This window comes from Parasteatoda tepidariorum, chromosome 3 (genome assembly GCF_982258835.1).
Source record: "Parasteatoda tepidariorum strain Cologne lab strain chromosome 3, Ptep-v5.0, whole genome shotgun sequence".
Taxonomy (NCBI): domain Eukaryota; kingdom Metazoa; phylum Arthropoda; class Arachnida; order Araneae; family Theridiidae; genus Parasteatoda; species Parasteatoda tepidariorum.
The window spans coordinates 100,225,284-100,244,335 of record NC_141757.1 but is presented as its reverse complement, the minus strand read 5'-3'; the positions used below and the strand labels follow the sequence as shown (position 1 = coordinate 100,244,335).

Below are 19,052 nucleotides of genomic sequence, written 5' to 3'. Positions count from 1 at the left end.
ATCGATGTAATGTAAAATGACTTAAAATATGAAATTTCTCTTGAGTTCGAGAGTTATATGCATGTTTATACAAAAACTATTTTCAATTTCTTTTCTTTCTTTTTTCAATTCAGTTGTTTGAACTTCCTTCTCTTCTAACATAAAAAAAAATTATATTTAACTGAATAATGCATGTAGGCTTTTTTCTTTGCCCCACTCCAAGAGAGATTTGAATATTTATACTTGTTTTTAAAGAATAGTTTTGTATCGAATATGTTCCAAATATGCGATAACACGCAGCAATATCTTGCATTAAAATTATTTTAAAAATATCATTGCCAGTTTTATCAAAGTGATGAAATATACATAACTTTTATGTCTTACTTCCTTAGCTATATGTTGTTCAAGTCAACTACATTTTCTGCTCGGGCTTATATGTTGTGAAAAAGTATACTGGATTTAAATAGTATAGTTTAACTAAAAACTAATGCGATGAAAAATGGTTTGCTGCATTTAAATAGTTGCTAAACTAAACTAAAAGATACAACTTCATAATTGCAATAGAAAACCAAAAATTACAACTTCATTAAATAGTACTTCATTAATATAATGAATTTAAGACAACAGCTCCATTAAAATAGTTATGCTAGGCTAAAAATTACAGATTCATTAAAATAGTTATTTTAATAACTAATTCTTTAAAATAATTAAAATAGTTGCAAACTTCAGTGACAGTTTTGAAACAGTTAGAAATAAATTTAACCCCAGCAACCAAAGAATATGCTCCAAATAATGATGACCTCAGAATTTCGTTTCCTACTCTAAAAACATAAGGGGCAGGGCCGGGATAGCCTGGTCGGTAGGGAGCTAGGCCCATGTCCGAGAGTTCATGTACTCGAACCCCGCCTGTTGAAGATAAATGTAGTAAAATGATAATGTAAAATTAATAATGTAGTAAAATGGTGACTGATGCACGTTAAGTCTGCCCAGTCGCAAAATCCTCCATGTTCCCATAGCAAATCAATACCTCTGGGGGTACTGGATTGGAGATTGATCATTCTCTGATTTAGGTCAAAATTACGATCTGTGGATGTATGAATGGGTCAGCCCTTTAAGCGGGTGTGACGTATGGGTATAGCAGAAGTCGAATTCTTGGCCATAGATGGCGCCGCTGGAAAACAAGAACAATCGCACCGCTCCTGCCTTAACAGGCATACGAAAGAGAGAGAGATAACATAAGAGGCGTTATAAACAGTAGATCGAGAAGGAGATTACTACAAGAGAGTACACTTGAAACTGCTGAATATGATTGACAAGAAACACCTTATGGATCTGATATTGATGCATTATAGCTAGTTGTAAAATTTTTGTTGTTGTTTCTAATGTCACTTGCCAATTAGCCAATGCTTGGTGAAACCAAGCGAATTTGAGGCAAGAATTAAGGTTCCTTGTTTTCAGTAGCGCCATCAATAACAAAGAATACGTCTTCAGCCACACGCACACGTCCCAGCCCGTATTAAAAGAAGGACCCATTCATATATCGATTCATTCATTCATTCATCCACAGATCGTAATTTTGACTTGAATCAGTGAACAATCCATTTCCAATTCAGTACCCCCAGAGGTATTGATTTGTTATTATAACTTAGTGAACTTTGTGACCCAACAGCAGTTTAAAAAAACAAACAAATTTTGATTATTTTTGTTCAACTTACGAGTTATGGATAATATATAAGAAAAGCAATAAAAATTGTTACATTATATAAGCGTTTAAATTTCTGACAATAAAATGAAGAATACACAATAAAAGGAAGATTAATATAAGAACAATAAGATTAAAAAAATTGAATGACGTTTTATTTATCACCATTGCTTCAAAATTCATGAAAAAAAGTCCTTTTTTTAATAGGCTTTTACTGTGTTGCTCATCCTTAAATCCTTTACCACTTTCAGTGTCACGTGGCACGTCATCAGCAGGATATATTGGCAAGGATGGCAGAGATGTCTATGACAAAATAATGATTTCTATCTTTGCAATCAATGTCATTTTATGATACTGGTAAAGGATTCCCCTGTAGCAGCGACGCCCTTATATGATTAATAAATTTTACTATTTTTGGTTTTAAGCGCTGTTTTTACTCGACATTAATTTCATCACAAAGGATTACTCTCATAATTTTAATAATATAGTTTAAAATAGCAAGGTTGCAGGTAAAAGGTATGAAAAGGTTGCGAGGTTAAGGTGAGGTTGCAGCTAAATTTAACGCCGATTGTTGAAAATTAACCTTTTTTGGTCTTTTAAATTCAAATATTAAATATTTCCTTTCAAAACAAAAATTAAGGTTCTGTAAATATTAAATTAGTTCCAGTAATTAAAAAAGAGCATTTAAAAAATATCAACATTAGTATTAAACGAAATCATATTAAAAATGGCTCAAACTCATGCAACATCGGTAACTCAAATATTCCCCTTATCATAGATGCAATGCAACTTCATTCCTCTTTTGGGAAACTCATTTATTTCTGACTAATAACAGTTGTATGTTTTAAACAAAGAAAACTCAGAATAAGTTATTCACACATAAATGTATTAAAAAAACGAAACGAATGCGTTGATTACAAACGTTCATATTCATTAAGAGCGTTCACATTGAGTGGAGGAAGAAAAAATTTAATCAAAGTGGCCTCGGTCTCAGAACATTTGTTAGCGAGATAATTTTATATTTATTTTATTTTATTATCAAATGCAATGAACTTCAATTAAATTACAAATGAATGTTATCTCGTCTTTCATTCTTAATTCTTTCCAAAGGAATTATAAATTGAAAGGTCCCTAATTACAGTTGGCACACAAACTTATCTAAAACGTCAAAATGCAGCACTTCCTTATGCAGATATCATTAATTTACGAATTTCTCTGGCGATGCTAATAAAATTAAGCGAAGAGTTGCTTTATCCTAAAGATTAGAAAAAAATGAAAAAGCGTATTTATAATTTTAAAAACTGTTTAAAACAATTTTTAAAAAAGAATTATAAATGATAAAAAAGTATTTGAGTCAGAATTTATTTTCTTATATTATTCAAAACGTTGATGTTGTTTATATAATTTTTAATCACAACATTTTCATCTCTGATAACATTTAAATTTTTATCGTAACATTTATTTATCAGTCATAACATGTATAGTTTTGATTAAAAAAATTTATCATAACAATTACATATTTGATAAAATTTATTTATTTTTATATCATACCTTACAACTATTGAGGAATTTCATTAGCTTCAGGAAAAAAAATTTCGCATGTAATGTACCAATATGTCATTTGCAGCTAGGGGTTGGTTAATGTTAATGGTTCCGCAGCATATGGTTAAGGGTTCTGAACTTAAGGATAAAAGATGACAATAAAAGTGAGGCTTGTACAGTGTGCGTTGCCTCTAGTATGGTGTATGGTCACCCCTGACAGACAGACAGCATGCACAGCGAGTATGCATGCTGTTAATAAGGGAGTTAAGGAGGACTTGTGGAAGACCCTCCCATTCTTCCACCAGAGCAATTTTTAACTTCAGAATGGTTCTGGGGGGAGGTTGGCGCATCGCAATAGCTCTCTCCTAAGAGCATCCCAAGCATATTCAATAGGATTCAGGTCAGGGGATTTGGCTGGCCAATCCATTCGTTGAATATCCTCGCTTTCCAGATACTCATCAACCATGAGAGCCCTATGTGGTCGCGCATGTCATCCATAAAGATGAATTCAGGGCCAACAGCTCCCCTGAAAAGACGCACATAGGGTTCTAGGACCTCCTGTCTGTACCTCTGGGCATTCACGGAACCATTGTCAAACACACGGAGCGGTGTGCGGGTATCTTGCATGAGCCCTGCCCAAACCATGAGTCCTCTACCAGCATAATGGTCCCTTTCGATAATGTTGCTGGGATGATATCGGGTTTCAGGTTCCCTCCATATCAATAACCGTCCAGAATCAGGTTGTAGACTGAATCTGCACTTATCGGTGAAGAGAACATTAGCCCATTGAAGCTGTGTCCAATTCTGATCTTGTCTTAATTTTGTCAACCAGTGTAACTTGTGTATCTTTGATAACCTACATTTTCTTATTAACATTTTCATCTTTGAAAACATTTATTTATCTTCTTATTTTTATAATTTTGCTCTTATTCATTTTTATAGCACTTATTCATTTTTATCAATACACTAGCTGTACCCGCTCACACGTTGCTGTGATTAATGATCAAATTTATACAATACATCAAAATGAAAATTAATAATAAAATTATCCCTACATATATGTCACTTGAATATAACAAAACATAGATGCATAGTTGATGGTAGAATAAACATGTTTCTTCACTTGTGGTATTAAACAATACATCATGAAATGAAGGATATTTGATGATTGATGGTGAACTTTATCTTAGTAGTACTTGTAAATATACAATATTTTTTGTTTTCCCATCTGGTGCAAGAATAAATAAATTTGATGGTTTTCCAACTCGTGAACGCGCAACGTACAGCTGTCCATGCGTGAAGCATGGATTTATCAAATGCAATCCACATACTTGCAATGATTGTCTCTGTGCTTTGTTAATGGTCATTGCAAAGGCTAGTCGTACAGGAAACTGTAGACGTTTGAATTCAAATGGAGTATCTGTTGGTATCATGGGAATGCGTGGTATTAGTTCATGTTCTCCTTGGTGTTTTCCATTTAAAATGGTTGCCTCAATTATGTTATTCATCAATTTTTTTACTGATAGCCTAGTCCCATTGCATAGTCGTGGAGGATTTATATTTCGTAGAAGGATGATTGGGGAACCAATTTTCAAAGATAAAGTATGCGGTGGCATTCCTGGTAGATCCAATGAATTTAAAAATTCTATTGGATAATTAACTGATCCATCTTGATTGACAACAGTATCTATGGATTTATATGTTGTTTCTTCATCAGGTATTTCATTTTGAATTTTGCAGTTTATTAAATTCACATCAATGTTTTTGGCTGCCAATATAGCACGCTCACTAACCCATTGATTATTTTTATAATTCTGCGATAAATTTGGAAAAACTTTTGCAATTAATTCATCAGTGGATTTTACAATGTAACAAAAGTTTTCTGGTAATGTAATACAGTGTGTGGATTGGTCCATTTCCATTTTACCATTCCCAATGTCTATCAATTGTTTTGCAAATCGTTCGGAAGATTCATCTTGTTGTAATTGAATACGCATATTGGTCTTTAAAGATATTTTCTCCACATACCGCTATAATACTGATGATTTGAGACATGCATTCAATTCATCTGCTGGTGTTGAACGGGGTATAACTGGTAGAGTTTGTCTAAAATCACCAGCTAGCAAAATGAGTGCACCACCAAAGAGCTGCTCATTTCCTCTCAAATCTTTTAATGTGCGATTGAGTGCTTCGAATGATTTCTTGTGTGCCATGGTGCATTCATCCCATATTATAAGCTGACATGATCTTAGCACTTTTCCCATCCCAGAATCTTTGCTAATATTACATGTTGGAGTTTCGATTACCTGCACATTTAATGGCAATTTCAATGCTGAATGTGCTGTTCGACCACCGTCCAAAAGAGTTGCTGCAATACCAGATGATGCAATAGCAAGTGCAATATTATTTTGTGATCTTATAGTTGCCAGAATAATTGAAATAAGAAAAGTTTTGCCAGTACCTCCAGGTGCATCTAACAAATATAAGCCACAACTCTTGTTAGATATTGCATTTATAATTGTGTCATATGCTGTTCGTTGTTCTAATACCAGTTTCGGCAGATTAATTCGAACAAATGCTTGTAATTCATTAACATCGAAGTGCGTTTCTCGTTGTATATCACGATCGAAAATGCCATTACCAGATCTATTTGGAGCAATCATTCCCAATTCTGTCAGTGATTTGTTGGCTATTGTCAAACATACATTCTCAATTAAAATCAATGCTTCATTGTATATATTTGATGTAAATTGAATGTTGGGATTAGCATTTATTCTACGCATGCGATGTAAAATGTCTTCACTCATATAGTCTTTATATTTTTCCCAAAGATCCTTTGGATTAGCCGGAAAACATGTAGTTAGCATGATGGAAAATAGTGTACGTATCTGTGGTGGTTGAGCTGTATTAGAAGCATCAGCGAGTGAAATATCCCAATGAGCATCGTTTTCTAAGAGACTTAATTTCTGGCAAGCCTCACGAAATGTAGCGCACACATGGCCATTGACTGTTTTTAATTCTTGGAAAGATGTTGGTCCACGAACATTGATTAATAATAATCTCAGGTAAAAGCATTCTGCGTAATTTGGATGTACAGTGTACAGACGACCCAATGCATCTGAGGAATATAAATTTAGATGTCCTTGTACTGCTCTACCTTGTTTACGACGCTAAAATTTTCTTGTTGTTGTATTCCACGTAAAATAAGTTGGTACTTCAGAGTACAGTAGTGTCTTTGCAAAGGTATCATTTCTACATAATGTGAAAAATTCAGTTAATGTTGTTGGCGGTGGTGACATTGCTCTTGCACGTACATTTTCTAATGTAAAATACACACGCTGTCCATTTTTAAGATGTACTGCTAAATGAACAACCGTTGGATATCGCTCATGAATGGAAAATGATAAAATACGTCATACAGCCTCATTGCTACTTATGTAGCGTCCCAGTAGATATTGGGTAACTTCATCGTTAGAAGCAGTTGTATTTTCCAGTGCATACACTGCCATATCACTTTCTTTGTTCACATATTTGCAAATATATTTTATAGCTTTCACTGAATTGCAGTACTCAACATTTATGTGCGCGTTATACGTTTTTAGTAGTAATGGAGAATATGGTACTATCCAACGATTATCAACATCAATAGTATTGTTGAGTACTTTTAGTTTAATGGATTTTCCACCATCTTCGGTAGATCGTCGTCGATAGAGTGGATATCCATCATTGCCTGTAATAGTTTCAGCAAGTAAGTCTCTAGGATACCGCTTTGTGCACTTTCCATCTGACATACATGGTGAATTATTATTTAGTGAGCCACATGGACCGTGAATCATATTTTTTGAGACAATTTCGTGCAAATCTTTATCAATTTCAATGTCTGGTATTTCTGCAGAGATGATTTCATCAATTCTGTTAGGTGTTATCTTTTCCATATTAAAATATGCGCATGTGGTAAACCTCTTTTTTGCCATTCAATGGAATACAACCAACAGCGCATCTCTCCAAATACATGGTGTTTGACAATAAAATCCATTAAGGATTTTAACTTTTGCTTAAATATACGTGCAGAAATATCATGATGATCTGATGGCGATTGTCCAGTTAATAGAAGCTCCTTTATTTCATCCCATGCTGGGTTGCATGTAAATGTGATGAAAAAATCTGGACGACCATATGCACGAACATACGTCATTGCATCTTGTGCATATTCATGCATGTGTCTTGGGCTGCCTGTATGTGTGGATGGTAAAATGACTATTTTTCCAATTTCACTGAGATTGCCATCATTTACAACTGCATCACGTAAATGGATGTACTCTTCAGAACGCAATTTGACTTGATTTAGTCGTATGTAGAGGAGTCTTTCACTTTCTATTTTTGCATACATGTCAACAATGTATTGATGAAATAATTGTCTGCATTTCAATACATGATTATCAGCATTCTCACGAATCATCATTCGATGTGTATAATAATGCATAGCACTGACCTTTTTGTTAATGTCCACATTAGTTGTAGGATTTCTCATATTAATATTAAAATGATATCCATCCTCTCCTTGCCAAAATAGAATGGGATATTGTAATGCATCATATGAACGATGCGTTTCTGATACTTTCTGGACTTCACCATTTCTACGATGAAGAATTATGTCGCGAGAAGTAAATTCTTCACCAACTATGACAATTGCCACTTCATCAATCGTTGGTGCGTTGAATTTTCTTTGATGTTGACCAACAGTTGTTTTATCTGCTTTTATTATTACTTTGTAATCGTCAGATGGCATTTGTTCAATGGCGGTTTTAAATAATTTAATTAATTCATTATGTTGTTCAAACAAATTTTGTAATTCAGCGACAATCTCTCGTTTAGTACTCATATTCAGTTGACACCGTCTGTCGATTTGTTCGTCAGTATTTCCCATAAGATATATCTGAAGATATTTGTGATCAGCATTTGGCAAGGGTAGTAGTGATCCAGCATGGTGATAAATTTGCCCTTGCACTTTAATTGTTGGCATAAAATTTGCGCTAACGATATTCGTTGCTCCGAACGATGTCATTTGGAAGCATGAATTGTACTTGCGTATATATTTCCAAAAATCTTTTGATTGACTTGTTTCACCTGATACTAAAGTTAGTAATGGTTCAGGTGGTGAACGCAAGTTTGGTAACTCTACTTTTCCACCTGCACAGCACATACCTGGTGTTTCATTTTTAAATTTTAGAGCACCACAATACGTACACTTTTCATCCATTTTTCCAATAATTACACTTGGATGAAGACTGTAATTGTAAAGGGGATTATAATTGAAACCAAACAAATTCAAATCAGTATGTATCGTTCGTCTTGTCTGTGTCCCGCGAATTCGATTCCTTTGCTGCCTTGCTTGCCTCTGTTCACTCGTTTTTAATGATCGATCTAGAGCAGTGTGATCTCGATCTCTTTCTTGCCTAGCTTGTCTCTGCTCAGTTGTTTCTAATGATCGAGAAAGAGCAGTGTGATCTCGCTCTCTTTCTTGCCTAGCTTGTCTCTGCTCACTTGTTTCTGAAGCTTATTCTTCTCTTTTCCTTTTTGCTTGATTTGTAGATCGACCAATGGCACTTCGCTTTGGTGTCATAATTGAGGGGTTAAATAAAGCGTATTTCCAGAAAATATTAATAATTTTCACGTATTAATAGTTTATTCTCGTATTAATAACTGCAAAAGTTTTTTGATATCTTAAAAAACAACCTACAAACGTATTACATCCTATAAGAAATCATAGAAGTTGCCATCTTCAGTCATTGTAAAGTAGGAATAATACTGAATTTGATACCACGTGAATAATAGACTCATCATCTATTTTTGCTCCAAAGAGCTAACATAAGCACAATACTAACATAACGTTAACTTGCAGACCTTTTTGCTCCAATATTGCTTGATAGGTCAGCTCTGATAGTATAGGAGCCTAACAAATTACAACAATAATACAAACAATCTAGCCAATATTACATTACGTCATATTACATTACCAATTAAATGTTATTTTGATATTTTTTTAATAAAATTTGCTTTTGCCTTGATATTTATTAAACAGTTTTCGCAATACTAAATCAAAATAATTAAGAAATCTTACTTGCTTGTGCTCACCTAATGTAAAGAAACTTGCTCGAATTATAATTAAATATTACAGTATATGTAATTTACTTTTCAAAAAGAATAGAGCTATAAGATAAAAAAATATCACTCTTGTTATCTTCAAGGTATTTGAAAACTGTATCGTTTATAGCGAAATTTAAAACAATGGCTAACTTTTAACCAATCAGAAAATTCCATTTCGATTTTCGCTGATATCGCTGAAACGGCTTGTCGCGGAATGTTCTAATGTCGACAGAAACCTTCCTCGTGCTTTGAACTATCTGTATGCGAAGTTTCATAGCTTTCTCTCGGATGGTTTAGGAGTCTATAGAGGACAAACAGACACACATTCACTTTTATATATATAGATTATAGCGATACATTATATCAATACATTTATTAATCCAATACTGTCAAATAATACTGCAACCGAACTGGTTTGTTTTTTCAACTTCCATGCAAAGTGATATTAAATTGAAAATTCTTCCGTTATACTTTTTATTTTATTTTATTACCGGCGATAAGCAGTCGACCCAAACCCGAGTTTACGACTACCAATATTCAACTCCGTAGCGATGTAATTTTGAACCCAATCCAGAGAACAAGGGAACTCCTGGATCAAGTATTGCGAGATATTTGCCTACGTGGCGGAATTTCTGATGGAATTAGCTAGCATATCCGTTACACGGAGTAGTAAACTATGAAAACCTACCACGGTTAGCCTAACGGCATGGGACTCGAACCCATGATCCGTCTACCACTGAGAATATTTTTCGTCTGCACTGTGGTCAATGCGATCTGGGTGTGGAATTCGTATTGACCAACCATCACTGGGATTAGAATCCAGGTGACCTCTCTGGGAACGATCACTCTGTCCCCTGAGAGACAACGGCTCCTTCCTGTTACACTCGACTTAGAAATTATCTTAAATGTCAAGATGAGGAAACGTATTCGATTAATACGATTTATTTAAGAATTAATACACATTGAGGGTCTCAAATTAATATCTATCCAAAACAGGAACAAAAATTAACAATGTTATACACCGTTGCAAGTTAAGAAAAGATCATTGCGGTGTAGAAATTAAGTAATCATCCGCGACTGTATATAGTTCCATATATATATATATATATATATATATATATATATATATATATATATATATATATATATATATATATATATATATATATATATATATATATATATATATATATATATATATATATATATATATATATATATATATATATATCAAAGAATTATTGAGGAAAGGTTATTGTTTCGAAGTCTAGACTTGGCGACATTTTTCGATAAATAAGAACATTCGTTCTTAAAAAAGAAACAGCCATATGACGTTGCAAAAGCATTTAGATTTGATTGAACCTCTGAAAATGGATCGTCCTATGCCGATATGCCCACAAAGATTTTAGAGATAAAGATTTTTTTCACTGTACAAGAGAAATCGTCTGCAAGAAACAATTTCTTTATTTTTTAATTTTTTTTTAAATTTGAATAAAATATATATAACATATATATAATAAAATATATAAAATATAATATGCAAACAGGCTCTCTCCTTAGCAATAATGGTTTTTCTTAACTCGCAATTGAATATAGAAGAAGATAGGAGTAATCAACAACAAAATAGATTTGCTTGAGAGACGAAAGAGAGAGCAGTTGATCATTTACAACACTTTCAATTTATAATTAAACCTGATTCAGTGCAAAATCATTTCGTTTAAAGAGCCAGCACATTTTTGGTAATAGACTCGTAAAATTCTCTCAATTGTAGTTTTGTCAATTTTCGATATTCTTTACACTAATATTACAGCTTGGAAAAAGGAAACAAAAATGTGACTTCAAGCACTGCAAAACAATTCTAGTTTATCTCAATATCAAAATTGGTAGCACCTACTTTTTTTACAGTGTAAAAAAAGGTAAATTTGGTGTAAAATTGTAATTTGGTACAATGTAAAATTGTAATTTACATTGTAAAATTGTAATTTACAGTGTAAAATTGTAATTTACAGTGTAAAATTGTAATTTGGTCAGATTTCTATTAATGTTTTGTTTTGTTTTTCTTCGCTTAAATATTACGTGCATTGTATACTTTTACTCAATTTGTATACTTTTTTTTCATTTTTGATGAGGATTCTAAAAATGCATATTAAGAATTTCAACATTTATCGCTTAAATATTTTAAGAGTGTTTCTTCCGTTTAATGCTGCCTTTTCTTAGAAATTCTCTTTGTAAAAATATAATTGGATTTACCCAATTTGGTTGAAGTTTTTAATTACAATGAAAAGTTATAAGAAAGGTAAGAAATTCGATTCAAGCAATATTTCAAATAGTTTTACGGTTTATAAATTACTTATTGTTTCTGTATCGTTGAATTTTTTTCATGACCGAAATGTGAATTCATTGAAAGAACAAAAAATTTAAATTCATCATTTTTATGTACTTATTAAAATTTACTAAAAAAGTAAATTAAGTTTAATTAATGAAAATTCATCGCATTCAAGATTTCAATTTTTTTAAGCTATTTATATCTGAGCAAAATTCTCATATTCTGCCATTATTTAAAAATAAACGGCTATCAGAAGGATATATTTTTTTTTAATATAATGTGACCTGGGGTAATTAATGACTCATTTTTTTCCGGGTAATTAATGGACATTCATTTTTAATTTTTATAAAATACATTAACAGAATTTAAATACGTTGAACATTCTTTAAACGATCCTTCTTTACTTAATTACATGAGTTTAAAATTAAAAAAAATTTCAAAGTGAAGGGAATTTTTTTTATTTACTAGTAAAAAAAATCCTAAAAAAAACAGAATAAAAGTTATGCTTGTTTTCAAAATCTATATCAGAAGAAAACTGAATAAAACTATTACGATACAATGTATTTTAATCATAAAATATAATTAATTGAGCAATACATAATGCCGGCTCCAGTACGTAATAATAAAAGTATTCTATTTCTAATTTAAGAAATTATATGAGGCTATAATTTCGCGTTACACTATTAAATAACTAGGATTAGTTTGTTACTAATAAAAATAAATAAATAAATACTATACGAGTATATGAATAGAAACATTTAATTAAATTCCCACGAATTAATCTCAAGCAAACATAAAATTCGAAATGTTACTGTGTTTCTGGTTTTTAAGATAACTTTTAACCATTGAGAAACTCAGATAGTAGCAAATTTATTGATATTTTATGTATTTATTAACTTTTTATAAATTTTATTTTGAAGGGTAGTTAAAATTAAAAGTAAGTGATAAATATTGGATAGTCAAATTTATTTTGTTGCACTAAAAATAAACGAAGGAAAATCGATACAAATGCATATATAAGAAACATTTAATTCCGGTAAATTAATCTGAGGCAAACTTAAGTTATAACACATAACTTTAAAAAATTAACCAAAGCAAATATTGCTTCGGAGCTAAGATATGTTTAGTCGTGGAATGAAATTTTAAATTTTGCATATTTTATTGCTGAGGGAGTTAAGATTTAAGGTTATAGATAAAAAAAAAATATGTCTCAAAGATTATTTAAATACTAAAAGAAAACAATATAAAAGCATAAATTAGAAACATTTAATTAAATATCTCAAATTAATCTCAAGCAAACAAATCAATGGATGTAACTGTAAAAGAAGCAACAAAAAAAAAGATTTCCTTAGAAATACATTATTGTGGTACGACATAATTTTAAGTCTGAAAAAATACAAGGTAATTACTCTTTAACTCAGAAAATATGCAAGTTTCTTGATATTTTGCATGTTTACTTTAAAAGTGCCGAGTTGGTTAAACTGGGTATTTTAAATTTACAGTTATAGATTTAAAAAAAAGAAAATATAAGATTATTTTTACGCTACATAAATCAATACAAAAGCCATCTAATTCATTACCTCTCGAATTACATCAGTTTAAACCGCAGAAGAAAAATGTTTGACAATTACTTGTAAACTCAGACAGTAGGAAATGTATTGATAGTTTGCATTTTTTTTAAAAGTTACATATAAATATTTACACATACATTAATTTTTACAAAATATTTATATATTACAAATACATTAATATTTGCATATTTTTTAAAAGTTGCAAATATATTGGTATTTTATTTCTTTTTTATCTCATCTAGTTTAAACTTAATAAAAAAGAGGTTATCTAAGAATATTTTGATACTAAATAAAACAACACAAATGCATAAATAAAAAAATATAATTAAATACCCCACAAATTAATCTCGAGCAAACATAAATTACCGAACGTAGCTGCAAAAAAAGCTAAACAAATATTTCTCCAGCAATAAGATTATTTTATTGCTGTTTCATTTTTAGCCTCAGAAGAAGAAAAAAAATGCTTTATAATTATTCTGGAACTCAAAAAGTATGCAAAATCATTCCTTACAAAGTAAGGTGTATCTGTAATCTCATTGTGTCATTTGCAACATCTCTTTCGTTTGAAGCAATTTGAGTCGGTGGCAATGTGATGCAATTTAGGCAGGAATGCATTCCCCCGAGCAAAAGCATTCTACCCAAAAAGAAACTTTCATTCGAAGAAGAGTCATGATTAAGATATGCAAATAAAATGGAAATGCCCTTCTTTTTTTTCTTTCCACACTTAAGAAGAAGCACGAAAAAAATGGCATTTATTAGTTGCGTGTTTATATTTCAAAGCTAAAAATACACTCCAATTTAAAGAATCTTATTTTTCTTTTTGGTTGCAAGTCATACTTAAAAAAAAAAAAAATGAAATAAAAATAAAAGACTTCGCAAATTTTAATCAATTAATGAGAAGTGTGACTTCTCAATTCCCAAAAGTAATCATTTTGTAATGTTGTTATATTCTCCAATTCAAGTTATTAGTAATATACTTTAACGCCATTTTTTTTAAATTCTAAAATGTAGTAGTTCTAATTCTATGGAATAAAATTAATTCGTTTGCTTTTATAAATTGGATTTAATGATTAACTTCTGAGTATTAGATAGTACCTGTACTAGATTATCTCTTTAATAATACTGACGAATAAAATATATAGTAAGAAAATAGTGTTTTCTTCTTATTGGGTTGTCGACTAAGTTCCCGCCATTTTTTATTTATTTTTATTTCATCATTCCGTGTGACACTAAATGTTTCCGCGTATCATAAAATGTTGTGAAAAGACGTGTCATTAAATGTTTAACATATATTTTGAAACGCCATTCCGTACTCAATTATAAACATTCTATTGACGATATAACGCCAAAACTGATGTTTTTGCAAGCGAAAATAATTCACGAATGGTGTGTTTGTGAGTTAGTTTAAGCATTCTTCGTTATTGGTGTTTAGTATATATGAACACTCGATTTGGTGTTAAGTTAAAATAAAACACGATACTTGGGGTGGTTAAACACCAAATTTGAAGATGACGTCACAATTTTCACAGTGTAAGTGTGGCAAAAAAACGGAGCACCCTGAATAACTTTTGATTTAATGATAGGATCTTCACATTATAGGTCTCATTCTTAATTTTTATGTGGCGGGACCTCAAATTTGCTAATTAATTAGAGCAGACGATATTTTTAGCTACGAAATCAAGCACAAAAGCATATTTATCTGAATAAACATACCTTTTATTCCACGGATGCGAATTTCTGAGCACTAAAATATGGAGGGTAGTCGCAAGCTGGCAAATATGTTCCCAATAGTTTGGTCAGGAGAGCGATCCAAAGTTTGAGCCTCTTAATGTTAATTTTACTTCTTGCGTATTTCACTACATCACACGAAAATTTTTTGTACGGTATTATAAAATTTGTTTATCTAAAGATAATTTCAGTTGAAAAAATAAATTTTAGTAAATATTTATTATTCTTTATTATTTAATTTAATATTAGTCAAAAACAATTTTAAAAGTAAAGCTATGCAAATTTATCCTTATAAAATACGTCATTTTACATAGCGAAATACAAAATTTGAGCGAAATTTGTTTCATAATTCCTGAGAAATCGAATTTCAAGCAAGTCATGCATTTAAAATCTGATTTCGTAGGATTACATCCGAAAGGTGAAGATCCGATATTTAGATCAAAAGTTATTGACGATGGTCCGTTTTTCATTAACAGCTCAATTTAAATATTAAGTAAAGAAGTTCTTATTCATATGTAACACTAATCATTTTCTCGTACACTCACGGCTACCATCTTTTACACTTTCTCCTAATATTTTTTCCAGTAGTACTAATGTAACATTTGAATTTACAATTGTAAACAATAATTATTTTGATTTTATAAACATTTAATACTTTTTAGAAAACAAATTTCAATAAATGTTTTCAATTAGTTATATATTGCAATAGTCAAAATTCTTCAAGTATATAAAACCAAGATAATAAAACATTCAAGTTTATATTTTATTATCGCTTTAAATCTAAAAAAAAAAAGTCTCCTGGAAAAATCAGGAGATTTAGCAGCTGTGCATGACACTAAAACATAACTTCTTGGAATAAAACAGAAAGTAAAAGCACTTAAACTGAGATAGTCATTGAACTATAACCTCGAATATAGAAAAAAAAATAGAATGAAAATGAACTAAATCTTTCCAATAATCAAAACAGATAATTAAATAATCGGAGATTTCAAAATAAAAGTAAACAAAACACCCTTTAACCCTAATTAAAAAGAAATAAAGATAATAATTCTTGTCACTCAAAAAAAGTATCACTTCTCCTTCTAAAGAATATTTTGTTATTCCTAACAAAATAAAAAAAAAGTTTAGCCTTCTTTAAAATGATAAAGATCAAACCTCTATAAAGTAGTCGATGATTGACGTTGCCAAGCAGAATTTCGTCGTTAGAGCTGAAATTCAGTTAAATGAAATATCTCGAAAGAAGTGTGATAAAATTTTATTTATTTATTTCTTTGAAAAAATAAATAAATACTGCAAAAAATATGGTATCAAGAATATTTTTGGGATTGAAAGGAACTCTGAGAATAATGGCAGATGGCGTTAGAATTTTACAGAAAGAAGAAGCAACTTCGAATACCTAAAGAAAGATGAAGGAGTGGAAATAATAAAGCAAGGTATTTAAACGTCAAACCCAAACTAGATAAAATAGTAAGGAGAGTTTTTCTATTTTAACTCGATCCATCATAAATACAAACTATTAGTATTCAACTCTATGTATTCACGCTCAGCAACACGAAAAAATATACTCGGATTCGGGATATTTTTTGAAGTCCTGCCTTTTATATTAACTCTAAAGCTACAATGGCACAGGAATTTGGAATTTTAACAACCAAATGTGTGCTTACCGGATGCATCATATCAAAACTACCTGGACATTGTAGAGAGACCATCTTTATATATAAGAAAGGCCTATTTTTTTGTAGAATTGTATTTTGTAGACAAGGTAAAATTGGTTTACTTAAATGAACTTTGGAGTATGGATAACCCAGTGTAAATAATAAAAAGCTTCCTAAAACGAGAAGGAAAAATGAAAAAAAAATTCCTGCGTATCCCGAAATGTAAACAAGTTTACGAATCGAAATGTATATGGTCTCTAGATATTCTAGGAAGTAACTACATTGAGATTAACATATAATGAAACACGATTAACATAAATGGAAAAATAATTCTATAAACAAGAATCATTGCCTAAACGCAAAATGACATGTTGTGTTTAGACACGGAGAAAAGCTCTTGTTCACAGAAATGAAACTATTGTATGTCCATTTATCTCCAGTGGGAAAAATGGGTGTTTTTTATGACCGCACACTTTTCAACTAGATCAACTTCAACACAAATAAAAAGTCGTAAGAGTCATAAAAATAAAGCTAACATCAATAAAAAAAACAGTACAAGATAAAATAATAAAAAAATTATAATTTTGAAACTTGGTTAAAGTGTGGAATCGAGGGCCCCTAGGTTTGGCGACAAATTTCAATTGTAAAATTTTGCTGAAACTCAGTTTCTGGTTACCATGGTATTCCTTTCTTGCTGTCACCGCTTCTAATGACACCAGCATCAGGTTACCACAATTTCCATTTATACCGTTAAGTGATAAGTTCTTGATTTATTTCCATATGCATATACATAGGCATGTCTTCAAATTCCCAAATATCAGATGGGTCTCCGATTCTACAATTTAACCTAGAACTTCTAGTAGTTTACTGTTAGTTAACTGAGGAATTTTTAATTTTTGTTAAAAGAAGGAAAGAGAACTTTAAACATCGTTTTTAAAACAGTAATCATTTTTTCTAACTTGTCTACATTATAAATATCGTAATTTAGTCATTCATTATAAATAAAGTTTAAATTGCAATAATTGTGGAAGAATTGTAATTAAGAATTTTTATTTTATTTTATTATGAAAAAAAATTTCGAATTGCATTAATTAGATAACGTATCTCAATAAGTAATAATTGCGTTCTACTTTAATTATATACTCTATAATTAAATACCCTAATAATTGCGTTCGTAAATAAAATATTAAATATAATCTGTCATTCGTAGTAATCCATACAAAAAGTAACAGTTGAGATCTATTTTGATATATCCCAATATTAACTATCCCAAAATTGCGTTTGTTAATAACATATTAATCATAATCTATCTTTCGCTCCGTATAAAAAAAATAACAGTTTACAAGAAGATAATAAAACCAAAAGTAAGTAAATAAATAAAAACATTTCCTACTCCAATGTCCAGTTACGATTCTTCGTATTTTTCAAAAATACTCAGTTTTTCCGGGGGGGGGGGGAAATTAAAAAATAAAAACAGCCATTCATCTTTTATGTCTTAAATTGTTTCGTCTGTAAGTGCATCGGTTTAAGAAAGAAAAGAAAAGAATAAAAACTTTATTTTGGATACGTCTTTCGTCATTTTACTGAAGATAACTTTTGGAATGACGAAGAGAAGAAAAAAAGTGCGAGTTTTCACAATTTAAACAAGCAAAGGAAGAAAGCTCTGTTTTTTTTTTGTTGTTTTTTTTCTTCCATTCTCAGATGAAGATGAAAAGATCTGAAAACCGTGAATAATTTGGAAGAAAGAAAAAAAAATTGAAAGATTTAAAAAAGAAGACGGATAACTTTTGTTGAACTTCATTGGTTACTCACAGACGGCGTCCACGTCGAAGAGAGTTGAGTTGAGTTGTGAAAGTCCGCGCCACAATGGCAGCAATTCGATCAATGAGATCAATCGGACTACTAGAGGGAAAAAGCGATTTCTAAGCCTCAGAAAGGAACACTTTTGTTTATCTGTTTCATTCTCAGAACTTTTTTTTTTCACTGCGGTTTCTGAATTCGAGATTTTCACTAGTGTTTTTCTGTCTCGATATTTTTGTGCGGATCAGTTTTTTTAAGGTTTTGTTGTTATTACTTCAACTGCCGGTCGTTGATTGGCTGTTTGTGATCTTACCAGCCATAAGATAACACTTAAGTTTCGGTTTGATTGAGCTTAACAATCTTTGATATTATTTTGTTTTATTTCTACAGTTGCTGAAAAACTTTGTAAAAATAAAAAAAGGGCAATATGATTTTAGATAAGACTTTAAGCCAAAAAGTACAAAGGGTATTTCTAAAATAGATAACGTAACTAAACTTAGAAAGAGAATTATTTTTAGCTCAATATAAAGAAGTTTAAAAAAAATATTCTTGGAGTATAAAGATCAAGATCATTTTTTTAGAAAAGAAAGTTTCAGAACAAT

The 19,052-nt window shown here is 30.9% G+C and overlaps 1 protein-coding gene across 1 annotated transcript; it reads right to left on the bottom strand.

Annotated features, from left to right (window-relative positions):
* Window positions 1–5,253: 5,253 nt before the first annotated feature.
* LOC147814113 (uncharacterized) lies at window positions 5,254–7,014 on the bottom strand. The gene is made up of 2 exons (XM_087160208.1): window positions 6,643–7,014; window positions 5,254–6,393 (listed from the first exon to the last, which is right to left on the bottom strand). The coding sequence occupies exons 1-2, from the start codon at window positions 7,012–7,014 to the stop codon at window positions 5,254–5,256; spliced, it is 1,512 nt and encodes a 503-aa protein (XP_087016334.1).
* Between the last annotated feature and the right edge of the window lie 12,038 nt (window positions 7,015–19,052).